Below are 10,308 nucleotides of genomic sequence, written 5' to 3'. Positions count from 1 at the left end.
CTGTAGGTTTATTTTATACATGATTATATTTTATTGAAATTAAATAAAAATTTTTGAATGCTTTCTTATTTTTTTTCATCCTATTTTGTACTCCTAACACATGACTAAATTTTACTCTATTAAAATAAAATAATTTATAAATAAAATCCTACTAACAATAATTACCCAGTTCCATCTCTTACATCTCCAAGCCCTTCCCATATATCTGCCAATCAACCAAGTTCATATTCCTCATTCCTAACCCAAAACCCATTCCCATCTTGTATTGTTCTCCAGCCCCTCCAATCCAATCGATGCCAATGCATTAACATTAAAACTTGGGCGCAGAAATTTTAATTAAAATGTGACAGGCAACTAGCGCACAATGGGCCCGCTCGCCGGATATCTTGGCCTGGCCCAGTGCTCCTGTATGTGTCTGGCATAAAAATATTCAGCATAAGTGGCGGCCACCCGGCGCTGGCTCGACATTACAGGGCAGCCAGAGCTGCGGCGCTGGCAGCAATTGTGCCATTTCAATCGACATCTGTTACTGATTTCAAAGAAACTTTTGTTGACAACACAAACAAATGCCAAGTGCAGGCAGCGGCGGGGCAAGGATGCCGTCGCCCGGGGGGTTTAAGGTACAAACCGTTTGACGCTTGCCTGCGCACGACTTGGGGGCCCAACTCCACTCCACCTATCCAGTGGCCACCCGCTTTTGGCCCTGAACCAGACCCAGAGAACTCACGTGTGGCCCAAAGTGCCGCACAGCTGACGTTAACGTTATCAGCAAGCCGCTGTGCCGGTGTGTAGCTCTCTGATTGTGTGTGTGCTTAAATACCCTATTAGTTGGGGTATATTACTTAATAATTAGTGGTATATTTGGGAAATTTAATATTGAGAAAATAGTTTTTAAGGGAGTGATTTCACTTAGATCTAGAAGCTTAAATTTATATGGCATGGCTAAATCGATTCGCCTGCTGTTGCTGATTAAGTTTATAAATATTGAATGGTGTCTTAGATACCTTCTTCTTCCTACAACATATATTTTCGGTTGACACTAAGTCTATATTCTCATCGTTTCCTGGATTGCAATCCCACCATAGCCCTTCAATGTATGCTACATTTTCCATAGCTCCAGGGTATCCCATAGTCGTCCTCACCTCATTAGTATCTGTGTGTGCGTCAGCCAGCTCCTCTGTGTCTGTTTCGCTCTCTGTGTGTGTGTTTTTGTTTTCGCCGGCTACAAACAAAGTTGACTGAGGCTGCCAGCTTGCGTGTCTGCGAGCCTGCATTTGAAGGCTGTGCAGCAAAGGCATCTGACGGCATGAAGGAATAACGGTTGCTCGTGGAAGAGGAAGAGGCGAAATATGGCCTCCGTGTGTGTGTGCGGCTGCGAGTGCTACTCTCTGTGTGTGTGTGTGTTTTCGGCGGCGCCATTGTCGATAATAACGATGGACTGAGCCTCGGGTCGCAGCCGCTTTTGTGCGCGTAACATGTGTCAATTACAGGCACCCACACACACACATACACATACTGGATGGGCCTGGAACAGCCAGAGCAGGAGCAGCCGGCACAACCACACACACACATATGCGCTCACTTAGTTTCCCGCTCTCTCACACCGTCGATAACTCAAAAAGCTGCCAAAAAGTATGCGCACATTTTTTATATGCGCCGCCCGAAAGTATGCACATATTTTTTATATTTGTGCTGCCGGCATTTGACAGCTAAGCGACGCCAGCGTCGCCGCCAGCTGCGCTGCCCTATGTTAATTTATTTTGACACAGCACTTGGCTGGCGGGTGTGACAGGGGGGGAGGGGGAGAGCCACTGAGAGGGGGAGGTAGCAATCGGTTTTGGGGCTCGTTTTTGTTTTTGTTGGCGAATAAAAAATGCTTAATTAAAAAAATTCTTGAATCACTGTAACAGGTGGGAAAGGCCAACTGCTAAGAAGGGTGTTTCGGGCAACTGTCTAACTTTCGTAGTTACGAATTCACATTCACGCTGCTTTCAGTGAATGTTACTCTAATAATGTCCCAAAGAAGATAAATTATAATTTAAAATTTATTATTTTATATACAATAAAATTGCTTGAAACTAACTAAATAAATGTCTGCAAAAAGCGATGTTTCTCCACCTCAAGGGAATATATAAGGTCTTCATAATATGTCGAAAAATCAAGCGATTGACAAAAGACATATATGTATGTATATTCAGATTTGATATTTATTTCCGTAGTGATTTTTAATAAAATATTAGGTAAGTAAAATTTAAACATTTTTATTCAATTTTTGAAAATTATAAAAGGGGTTACATTGTCAAAATGTTTAAAATCTAACTAAAATTAAAAGGTTTTAAGATGTTAAATGCAGTAATCAGATTTATTAATCCATTTAAAACTTACATAGAAAAGCTTTGAAATTAATGTATTTTTGACTTCGTTATGGCTTTTTTAACTTTATCAATTTTGATTCACAACTTAAATCTTAATTAATTAATAATAAGAAAGTATTGAGAAACACAATTTGTTAAAAATTGCAAACATATACTTTTTTCCATATCTAACAGAAAGTTTTTTGTTTTTTACCAGAACTTTTTTTGCGGAGAGGGGTCTACATTAATTTGTTCTCACTTTGTTTCTCTCTTTTAAAGCTTTTTCTCTCGTTTCTCAAGCGTATGATGCTGCGATCGCTATAATTCTCTCATTTTCACTCTCATTCTAATTCAGCTGGCTTTGGGGGCTCAAAAAACAGTGGAGGATTTGAGACTAAATATTAAATTAAAATTAAAATGAATTAAATGTATAATTCCAAATTACCATAGAAATATATGAAATTATTATGAAAGCTATAAGGTAAAGTAATCCAATTTCTAGCAAACTAAATTATATATATTTTCAAATAAATAAAATTTTTAATATTAATCAACAAACAATTTAGCGACTTTATGCAAACTATTATTTATAGACAAAATAACTGCCACATTTCTATATCAAAATATTATTTATTCCACACATTTTATAGCTTTACAATTTCTAACAGATTCGCATAACATTCTCACTTTTGGCGTCCAGAACTCCACAGTGCGGCTGTGGTTATAAAGGCCCCCACTCACTCGCGGCTACAGTTAGTTAAGCGATCTGCCTCCGCGCTTTCAGATCGGTCGAGTGACGCTGTCTATATCTGTGTGCTGTTTATTTGTCCGTGCCAAGAACCGATAGCGATCGTGCGAATCAAAAGTATGTCAACTGGGGGAGCGGAGTGCTGCACTGACCTGACATTGAAAAGTGAATTACAATGATCATGGCGCCAATAAATAGAGTGAGACCGAGAAGCCCGGTGGTGTCTTGGCCATGTAAATCGATGGGCATGCGTAACCAGAGCCAAGAACTGCTTGTGCGGAGAACCGCTTATAGCAACAACTGTGTGCTTAGCATACCCAATAAGTCAAGGTCCCCGAGTCTCCAACATAGACGCCAGAACATAACTCATGTTTCCAGAGACTCGTAGAGATAGCGCCCGTGTCCATGTAGGAATCTCGCCAGTAGCAATGAACTCTGGATCGGCTTCGCACGGCGTCACTTGATAGCTTATTTCTTAACCCTATGTTGGCCGCGATTACACTACATATTATTTACTGTAGTTAAGAGCGATTTATCGACAGTGATGCCAAGTGTTTGTGCACCTGTTTATTGCCTGCCAACTGAATTAATTAGCGATAAGCCGGCATAACAAAGAACTAGGCTTTGCGCTATCAGCTGTTCTGACCGCTCCAGGGCAGGTTCAGCGTCTCGGTGGTGCTGCAGTTTTAATAACCCGATAAGCCTCAATGGGGCTCCACTTAACCCATAGGATAATCTAAATAACCGGACAGATTATTGGCAAGCCGAAAAAGTTTCCATGCTCAATGGGTTGCGTGGTGCCATGAAAAAATCCGATTAAATTATGCCGTAAAATAGAGAGTAATTAGTCATTTTCCCATGTAGGGGGAAATAAAAAATGTTCAAGTACTTGGCCATAAAAGTAATAACCTTTTTTATAATTTACTGTCCAACTTTAGTGTCTGTTAAGTGTGGAAATTCGTTAAAATTTAAACTGTTGTTGTTATTAACTTGCCTAGCTTAGGGGAGAAAGTGTGCTACTCTCTTCAGTTTTGTTCTGTTTAGTTATTTTCAAGAGTTACAGAACAGCAAAATGGGTTAACGTATTTATAAAGTAGTTCTTTATAGCACAGACAATATTTATTGTTCATTATAATTGCAGGTGCAAGTACAGGTTTTCCATATGGAATAATTAATGCATTTATTAATTCATCAATTCTCTAGTTTTGTAGTCATGATTGTTTTTAGTGTGTAACTGGGATTTTCGCACCCAATCCAACTTGATACCTTTAGTATTTGTCACTCCCTCGAAAACCCCTTTGAAATCTCATGTATTGCTCATGGCGGCTGATGATAAGAACTTGCGACCCACAAAACGATAGTAAATCGGTATCAGACAACGTCGTGTCAGGCTTATCGCGGGCAGTCGCTCGCAGTCGGTTGCCCTAGGCGCAAGTGTAGGGTCCCGGTACCCGTTCCTCCCGTACTTGTTAGTCCATAAATTGCCAAATTAGGCCTTGCCGTAGCTGTCACAACACTCGTATCCGTCCGTTTGAGTAACTAATTCGACCATGTTTGCTTTTGCTGTCTATCTCTGCCCTTCGAAGTGAGCGGGAACGAGGAACGCGGCGATCAGGAGGACCCGCAGGAAGAAAAAATGGAGATCCTGCTGGAGCTTGGCTTCAAGCAGAAGCTGGCCACGCGCATGGGCACGCTTCTGGTGGCCATACTGATCTTTGCCAGCTTCTGCTGGGATAATGCACTGGCCAGTCTCACGCTGGGAGCAGCTGTGGCCCTGCTGCTGCGGAATCCCACGTTCGTCTTTGGCCTGGCCATGACCGCATCGAGGGACTTGAAGTGAGTAAATCCATGGTTTATCTTCCGAATATATTACTGACTTGGCTCCCGTTTCCAGGGCCTTAAAGCGCTTTGTAGCCCTCAATATCTATCTGTTGCTCAAAGATCGCAGAGGATTCACAGTGGCTCGCTGTTTTCGGGATCAGGCTCGGTCTCGGCCCAAGAAAGCCTGCTTCGTGATGGAGGATCGTAGCTTGACCTACGCAGAGGCCCTGGAGTTCAGCCAGAAGATTGCTGGTTACTTCAAAGATCGAGGCCTGCAGAAGGGAGATTGTGTGGCTCTGATGATGGAGACCCGCCTGGAGTATCCCTGCATCTGGCTGGGCCTCTCCCAGCTGGGCGTGATCACTGCCCTCATCAACTCCAATCTGCGCGGGGAGTCGCTTTTACACAGCATAAAAGTGGCCGAAGCAAAGGCCCTTATAGTGGGCAGTGAACTGTTGGATGTCCTGAAATTACTTGTGGACAAGGAGGAGCTCCAGGATCTGCCCATCTACCAATACACCGACGAAGAGCTGCGAAACGTTCAGGGACACGAGCTACTGCCAGGGGCTGTGGAACTAAGTGATGCCTTAAAGACCCAGCTGAGATTGGAGCTGCCAGGCAGAAGGTCTCCGGAGGAGGCTCGCTCGAAGCTGCTTTATGTCTACACCTCTGGAACCACGGGCTTGCCCAAGGCTGCTGTAATCACAAACCTGCGTTTCCTGTTCATGTCCGCCGGAAGCTTCTATATGCTGCAGATGACCAGCAACGATGTGGTGTACAATCCCCTGCCCCTGTATCACACCGCTGGCGGAATTGTGGGTGTGGGCAATGCCATCCTTAATGGCTCCACTGTTGTGCTGCGCAAGAAGTTCTCGGCTCGGAATTTCTGGGTGGACTGCAGTCGCTACAACTGCACTGTGGCCCAGTACATCGGAGAGCTCTGTCGCTACCTTCTGGCCACGACCTATACTCCGGAGCAGCAGGACCATAATCTACGCCTTATGTACGGCAACGGGCTGAGACCTCAGATCTGGTCGCAGTTTGTCCGGCGATTCGGAATACCCCACATTGGGGAGATCTACGGAGCCACCGAGGGCAACTCGAACCTCATCAACATCACCAATCGAGTGGGAGCCATTGGCTTTGTCCCTATATACGGGGCCAGGTTGTATCCCGTTCAGGTCCTGCGCTGCGACGAGCAAACTGGCGAGCTGATAAAAGACTCACATGGTAACTGCATCCGGTGTCTGCCTGGGGAGACGGGTCTCCTGGTGGGCAAGGTTGATGCCCGGCGGGCGGTAAGCGCCTTCCACGGCTACGCGGACAAGGGCGCCTCGGAGCAGAAGCTGCTGAGAGATGTATTCGACTCTGGAGATGTTTTCTTCAACTCTGGCGATATGGTGGTGCGTGATATACTCGGTTACTTTTACTTTAAGGACCGCACCGGTGACACTTTCCGCTGGCGAGGCGAGAACGTGGCCACCCTGGAGGTGGAGGCCATCATTACAAATTGCATTGGTCTGGAGGATTGTGTGGTATATGGAGTGCAGGTGAGTTTATTGGAAAAGGGGTATTAGTTTTCCTTGAAGTGTAGTTAAAGCAAATTCCCATGTCCATGCTGAATCACCGCAACAAGTCAGATAAGACGACACCTAAAACATACTCATAAACCTCGATTCTCAATTCTCATTATCGACACCCACACTCCCTGCTCTTATCTTCCCAGATCCCCTATGTGGAGGGCAAGGCCGGAATGGCGGCGATTGTAGACCCCACACGCAAGGTGGACATGGAGTACCTGTCGGTGGTGCTGCGGGGCAGCCTGCCGCCCTACGCCCGACCCCTGTTCATCCGACTGATGGAGGAGATTCCGCGCACGGCCACCTTTAAGCTGAAAAAGCGGGAGCTGGCTGTGGAGGGCTACGATCTGGACAAGCTGACCGATCCCATATACTATCTGAATCGGGATGGCGTCTATCGACCCCTGAGCCAGGAGCAGTACCAGGCCTTGCGTTCAGGAAAGTCGGGTCTCTGAGGAAAATCTTTGTGTGTACTAATAGCTAAATGTTCAATGTTTGTAAGAATGCCCCGATGTACTTGTATTTTTAACGCTTAAAACAACGACTGATACCAAATGGTGATGAAGATGTTTCGCTACTGGAAAGCCGGTCGCGTTTCTTGGCCATAAAATGGCAGCTTAACCGATAATGGGAGCCAATACGTTTTACGGCCAGAAGATGCTGCTACCGCCACAAGATATATCGAAAGTGTTAAATCCCCAAGATTAAGTTCTCGCTCATTGGCAGCTGCTGTAGGTTGCCCGCCGTTGCTGCCTGTGCTGCTTGCTGCCTGCGTTGCTGCCTGCGTTACTGCCTCGCTACTTTTGCAGTTGCTGCTGTTGCAACATTAACGCCATTTCCGCTTGCTAGCGGCAGCTGCGACTCCGTTGCCCGTCGCCTAAGATAAACGATGTGCAAAATCCATACAAAACAACAGCAACAACACTAGCAGGAGCAACAGCAACAAGAGACTGGCAACCGCAAGCAACGCGTGGCTGCAACAACGCAACAGCGCAACATCGTCGACGACGGCGGCCACCAATATCGATGTCGATGGCGAAAAAGTTGTGGCAGGCAATCATAAAAAACGAAGAAATGGCAAACAAAGCTGGGCGCCATTTTGCAGGCATTTGCAGGGTGGCGATTGGTTGTGCTCCTTGGATGCCACAACTTCCTCGATGACCGAAAGTGCTTTCTTTCAGGTAAAGGAAGATGGTTTTTTGTTGTTTCTTATTGCCGTTTTCAGGATCTTAATTGATATTCAAAGGAAACATCTTGTAAATTTATATTTTATCTGTGGATATTCATGTCCAACGGAAACTTATTTCAGAATACAGACTGAATATTCGGCGACTTTATAAAGTAAAACTTAAAGGGAGGTCTAAGTTTTTTAGTTTATTTATAAAATAAATTGATGGCTCAATCGATGCCTCTTCTTTGATTTTAATTTTCTGGATTATTATTTTTAGAAGCCAAGTTTACCTTATGGCCATAAGCGGGTTCATGAAAGAAATAGTTAAATTAAATTCCTAATTTTAAAGTTTAATGTTCCTTTTATAATATTTAAGCTTTCTTCTTTAATTTTCCCATTATGCCATAGTATGCCTCTTCATAAATTCGAATCAAAAATTCCAGCTCCTTTAAGGACATTCCTACATTACAGTTTCCCTTACAAAACACAATTCTCGCAGTGATCCTTTCTGAACGAAATCTACAATGTAAAGGGCGAACCTCGCATGCCGAAAATGCACATAAACTTGCATCTGCAGCAGCTGCAGCTAAACCCCCGCCCTCCAAAATCTACCCCAAAAACTCGTCTCCCCGCCCCCCCTTTGCTTTTCGCGGCGCCATCGTCGATGTCATAAACAAAATGGCAGTTGTGGGTGCAGAGTGCATGAATACGTTCGCATAGCTAATAACAATAAAAGCAACAACAAAAACAGCCATTGCAGCTGACACCAACAGGCAAGTGATGTTGGTGCTGCTGCTCCTGTTCCTGCTGCTGCTGCTGCTGCTGCTGCTGCTGCTCCTGTTCCTGCTGACGTTGTTGTAATTGTAACTTCGCGTGCGCCTCGCCTGCGTAAGTGGGAAAATTAAAAATTTCTCAATAATTTTTCGAAATGTTCGACAAGAGAACGCCGGGGGCGTCGCCATTGTGTTACGCGCTGCCTACACTCCTACTCCTGCTCTTTTTGGGCTCATTTAGAAAGCTTTCCGGTGGACAGACGGACGGACAGGGGGAGGTATGGGCGCTGGGCGTGATGGGTAGCAAAAGGCCGGAGCTCAGCGACGGCGCCACAGCTGCCATTGGAATTCCAAAGCTATTAAAACGCTGCCAGTGGAGCTACGACCAAACGGGCACCAGTGTTCCTGCTGCTCCTGCTGCTGCTGTTGCTGCTGTTGCTGCTTCCGCTGCCATTCCCTTTGTTGCCCATTGCCTGGGATTGCCCTAACCAGAGACGAAGGGTATTGTGAATTGATTGTGGGGCTTAAGATCAGATTTCTCAAGTGATTAAAACGGGTTTCAAGTTAAACAGGAAGTTCATATGGCTAATGGAACAAATGTGTGGCCTACTCTTGGGCCTTGCATTTATTTATTATTTTTGTTAACTAGAGTGAATAACTTCCTGATAATAATCATAATATAATCAGTTTAATATAATAATATAATTGTTTTTTGTTATTACCTGTACAATGTTAACTTACTTTTATTACTTAAACCTATAATAGTTTCTTGCATGAACCATTTATATTTTATATATTTAAGTAAATTAAAAGTCTTGAATATGTGTAGGTTAAATATACCCATACCTCCTAAAATCAATCTATTTATAAATTTAGAAATTTAGGGTATGCAAATATTCGCCATATATCCACATCATTTTTAGCCTGGCTCTGCCACTTGCTCTGGCTGCTGCTGCTGCTGCTCTCGTTGGCTGAATTGGTTTGGATCGCTACGCTTTTGCTTGTATGCATTTGGGCTTAAAGGTTTTGCTTGCTTTTGTTTTTATGTTTCATACTGCCACCGCCAAGTCCTGCCACCTCGCCCCCTTTGGGTCCTTGGCAAGCTTTGTCAGTTCGTGCTAATTACATTGCACCTGTGCATGACGTTTGATGTTGCCCTGTCGAGCTTCGACTGTCGCTAGTGTTTGTTGTTGCTGGTTTTTGGTTGGTATGTGTGTTCTGTGCGCTTAGTTTGTTTGGTTTTGGCCTTTTAGGGCGCTGACTGAGCTGCAGCAGCAGCAGCAGAAGGCAGCAAAAATTAATTAAAAGCCAACGTGCGGCGGCAATGCAATTAAATTCGATTTGGTTGGGCATTCGACGGCCGGAGACTCGGGACTCGAGCTCAGCTGGACGGCTGTTGTTGACATCATTTAATACAACAATACAGGAAAATTATATTTCATACACACACACACACATATGCGCCAGCATCAAAAGTCCACACACAATGCAACAGAGTACACAGGACACAGGACACCGCCCACTGCCTAGCCTTTGTTTTGTTTGTTTTTTGTTTGTTTTTATTGGGAATTTCGCCTCGTTCAGCTGTTGGCTGATCTGCCTATTTGGTTTATATCCCGTCTCACACTCCCACTCTCTCTCTTTCTCTCTTGGCCGCCTTTCCTTGCGGCTGCTTCTGGCAGCCTGCCTCAGTGTGTGTGTGTGTGTGTGTGCCAGTCGTTTGTGCGCTTTCCTCGCTTTTCATCGTTGATTCGTGGCACCTTTTGGATTTGACAGTTTTGTAATTAACTGCAGTCGGCAGCGGCAGAGTGCTGCATACTTTGGGGCGCCTCAATCCTCATTGGCATTTCGTAACGCAATT

General features: G+C 44.7%; 1 protein-coding gene across 1 annotated transcript; it reads left to right on the top strand.

The window, feature by feature from the left end:
• The first annotated feature begins 3,121 nt into the window (after positions 1 to 3,121).
• Positions 3,122 to 7,062, top strand: Fatp3 (Fatty acid transport protein 3). Its single transcript, XM_017161557.3, has 4 exons — positions 3,122 to 3,219; positions 4,689 to 4,938; positions 4,997 to 6,473; positions 6,650 to 7,062. Coding segments are annotated over exons 1-4 (2,037 nt in total). The 5' UTR covers positions 3,122 to 3,218; the 3' UTR covers positions 6,959 to 7,062.
• Positions 7,063 to 10,308: the final 3,246 nt, after the last annotated feature.

This window comes from Drosophila kikkawai, chromosome 2R (genome assembly GCF_030179895.1).
Source record: "Drosophila kikkawai strain 14028-0561.14 chromosome 2R, DkikHiC1v2, whole genome shotgun sequence".
Classification (NCBI taxonomy): domain Eukaryota; kingdom Metazoa; phylum Arthropoda; class Insecta; order Diptera; family Drosophilidae; genus Drosophila; species Drosophila kikkawai.
This window is presented reverse-complemented; position numbering and strand designations above follow the sequence as displayed.

Bases quoted from the DNA above. Each gene is read 5' to 3' on its own strand.
- Fatp3 (XM_017161557.3), top strand. The intron at 4,939-4,996 runs GTGAGTAAATCC...TCCCGTTTCCAG, and splicing joins ACCGCATCGAGGGACTTGAA to GGCCTTAAAGCGCTTTGTAG. The intron at 6,474-6,649 runs GTGAGTTTATTG...TTATCTTCCCAG, and splicing joins GTGTGGTATATGGAGTGCAG to ATCCCCTATGTGGAGGGCAA.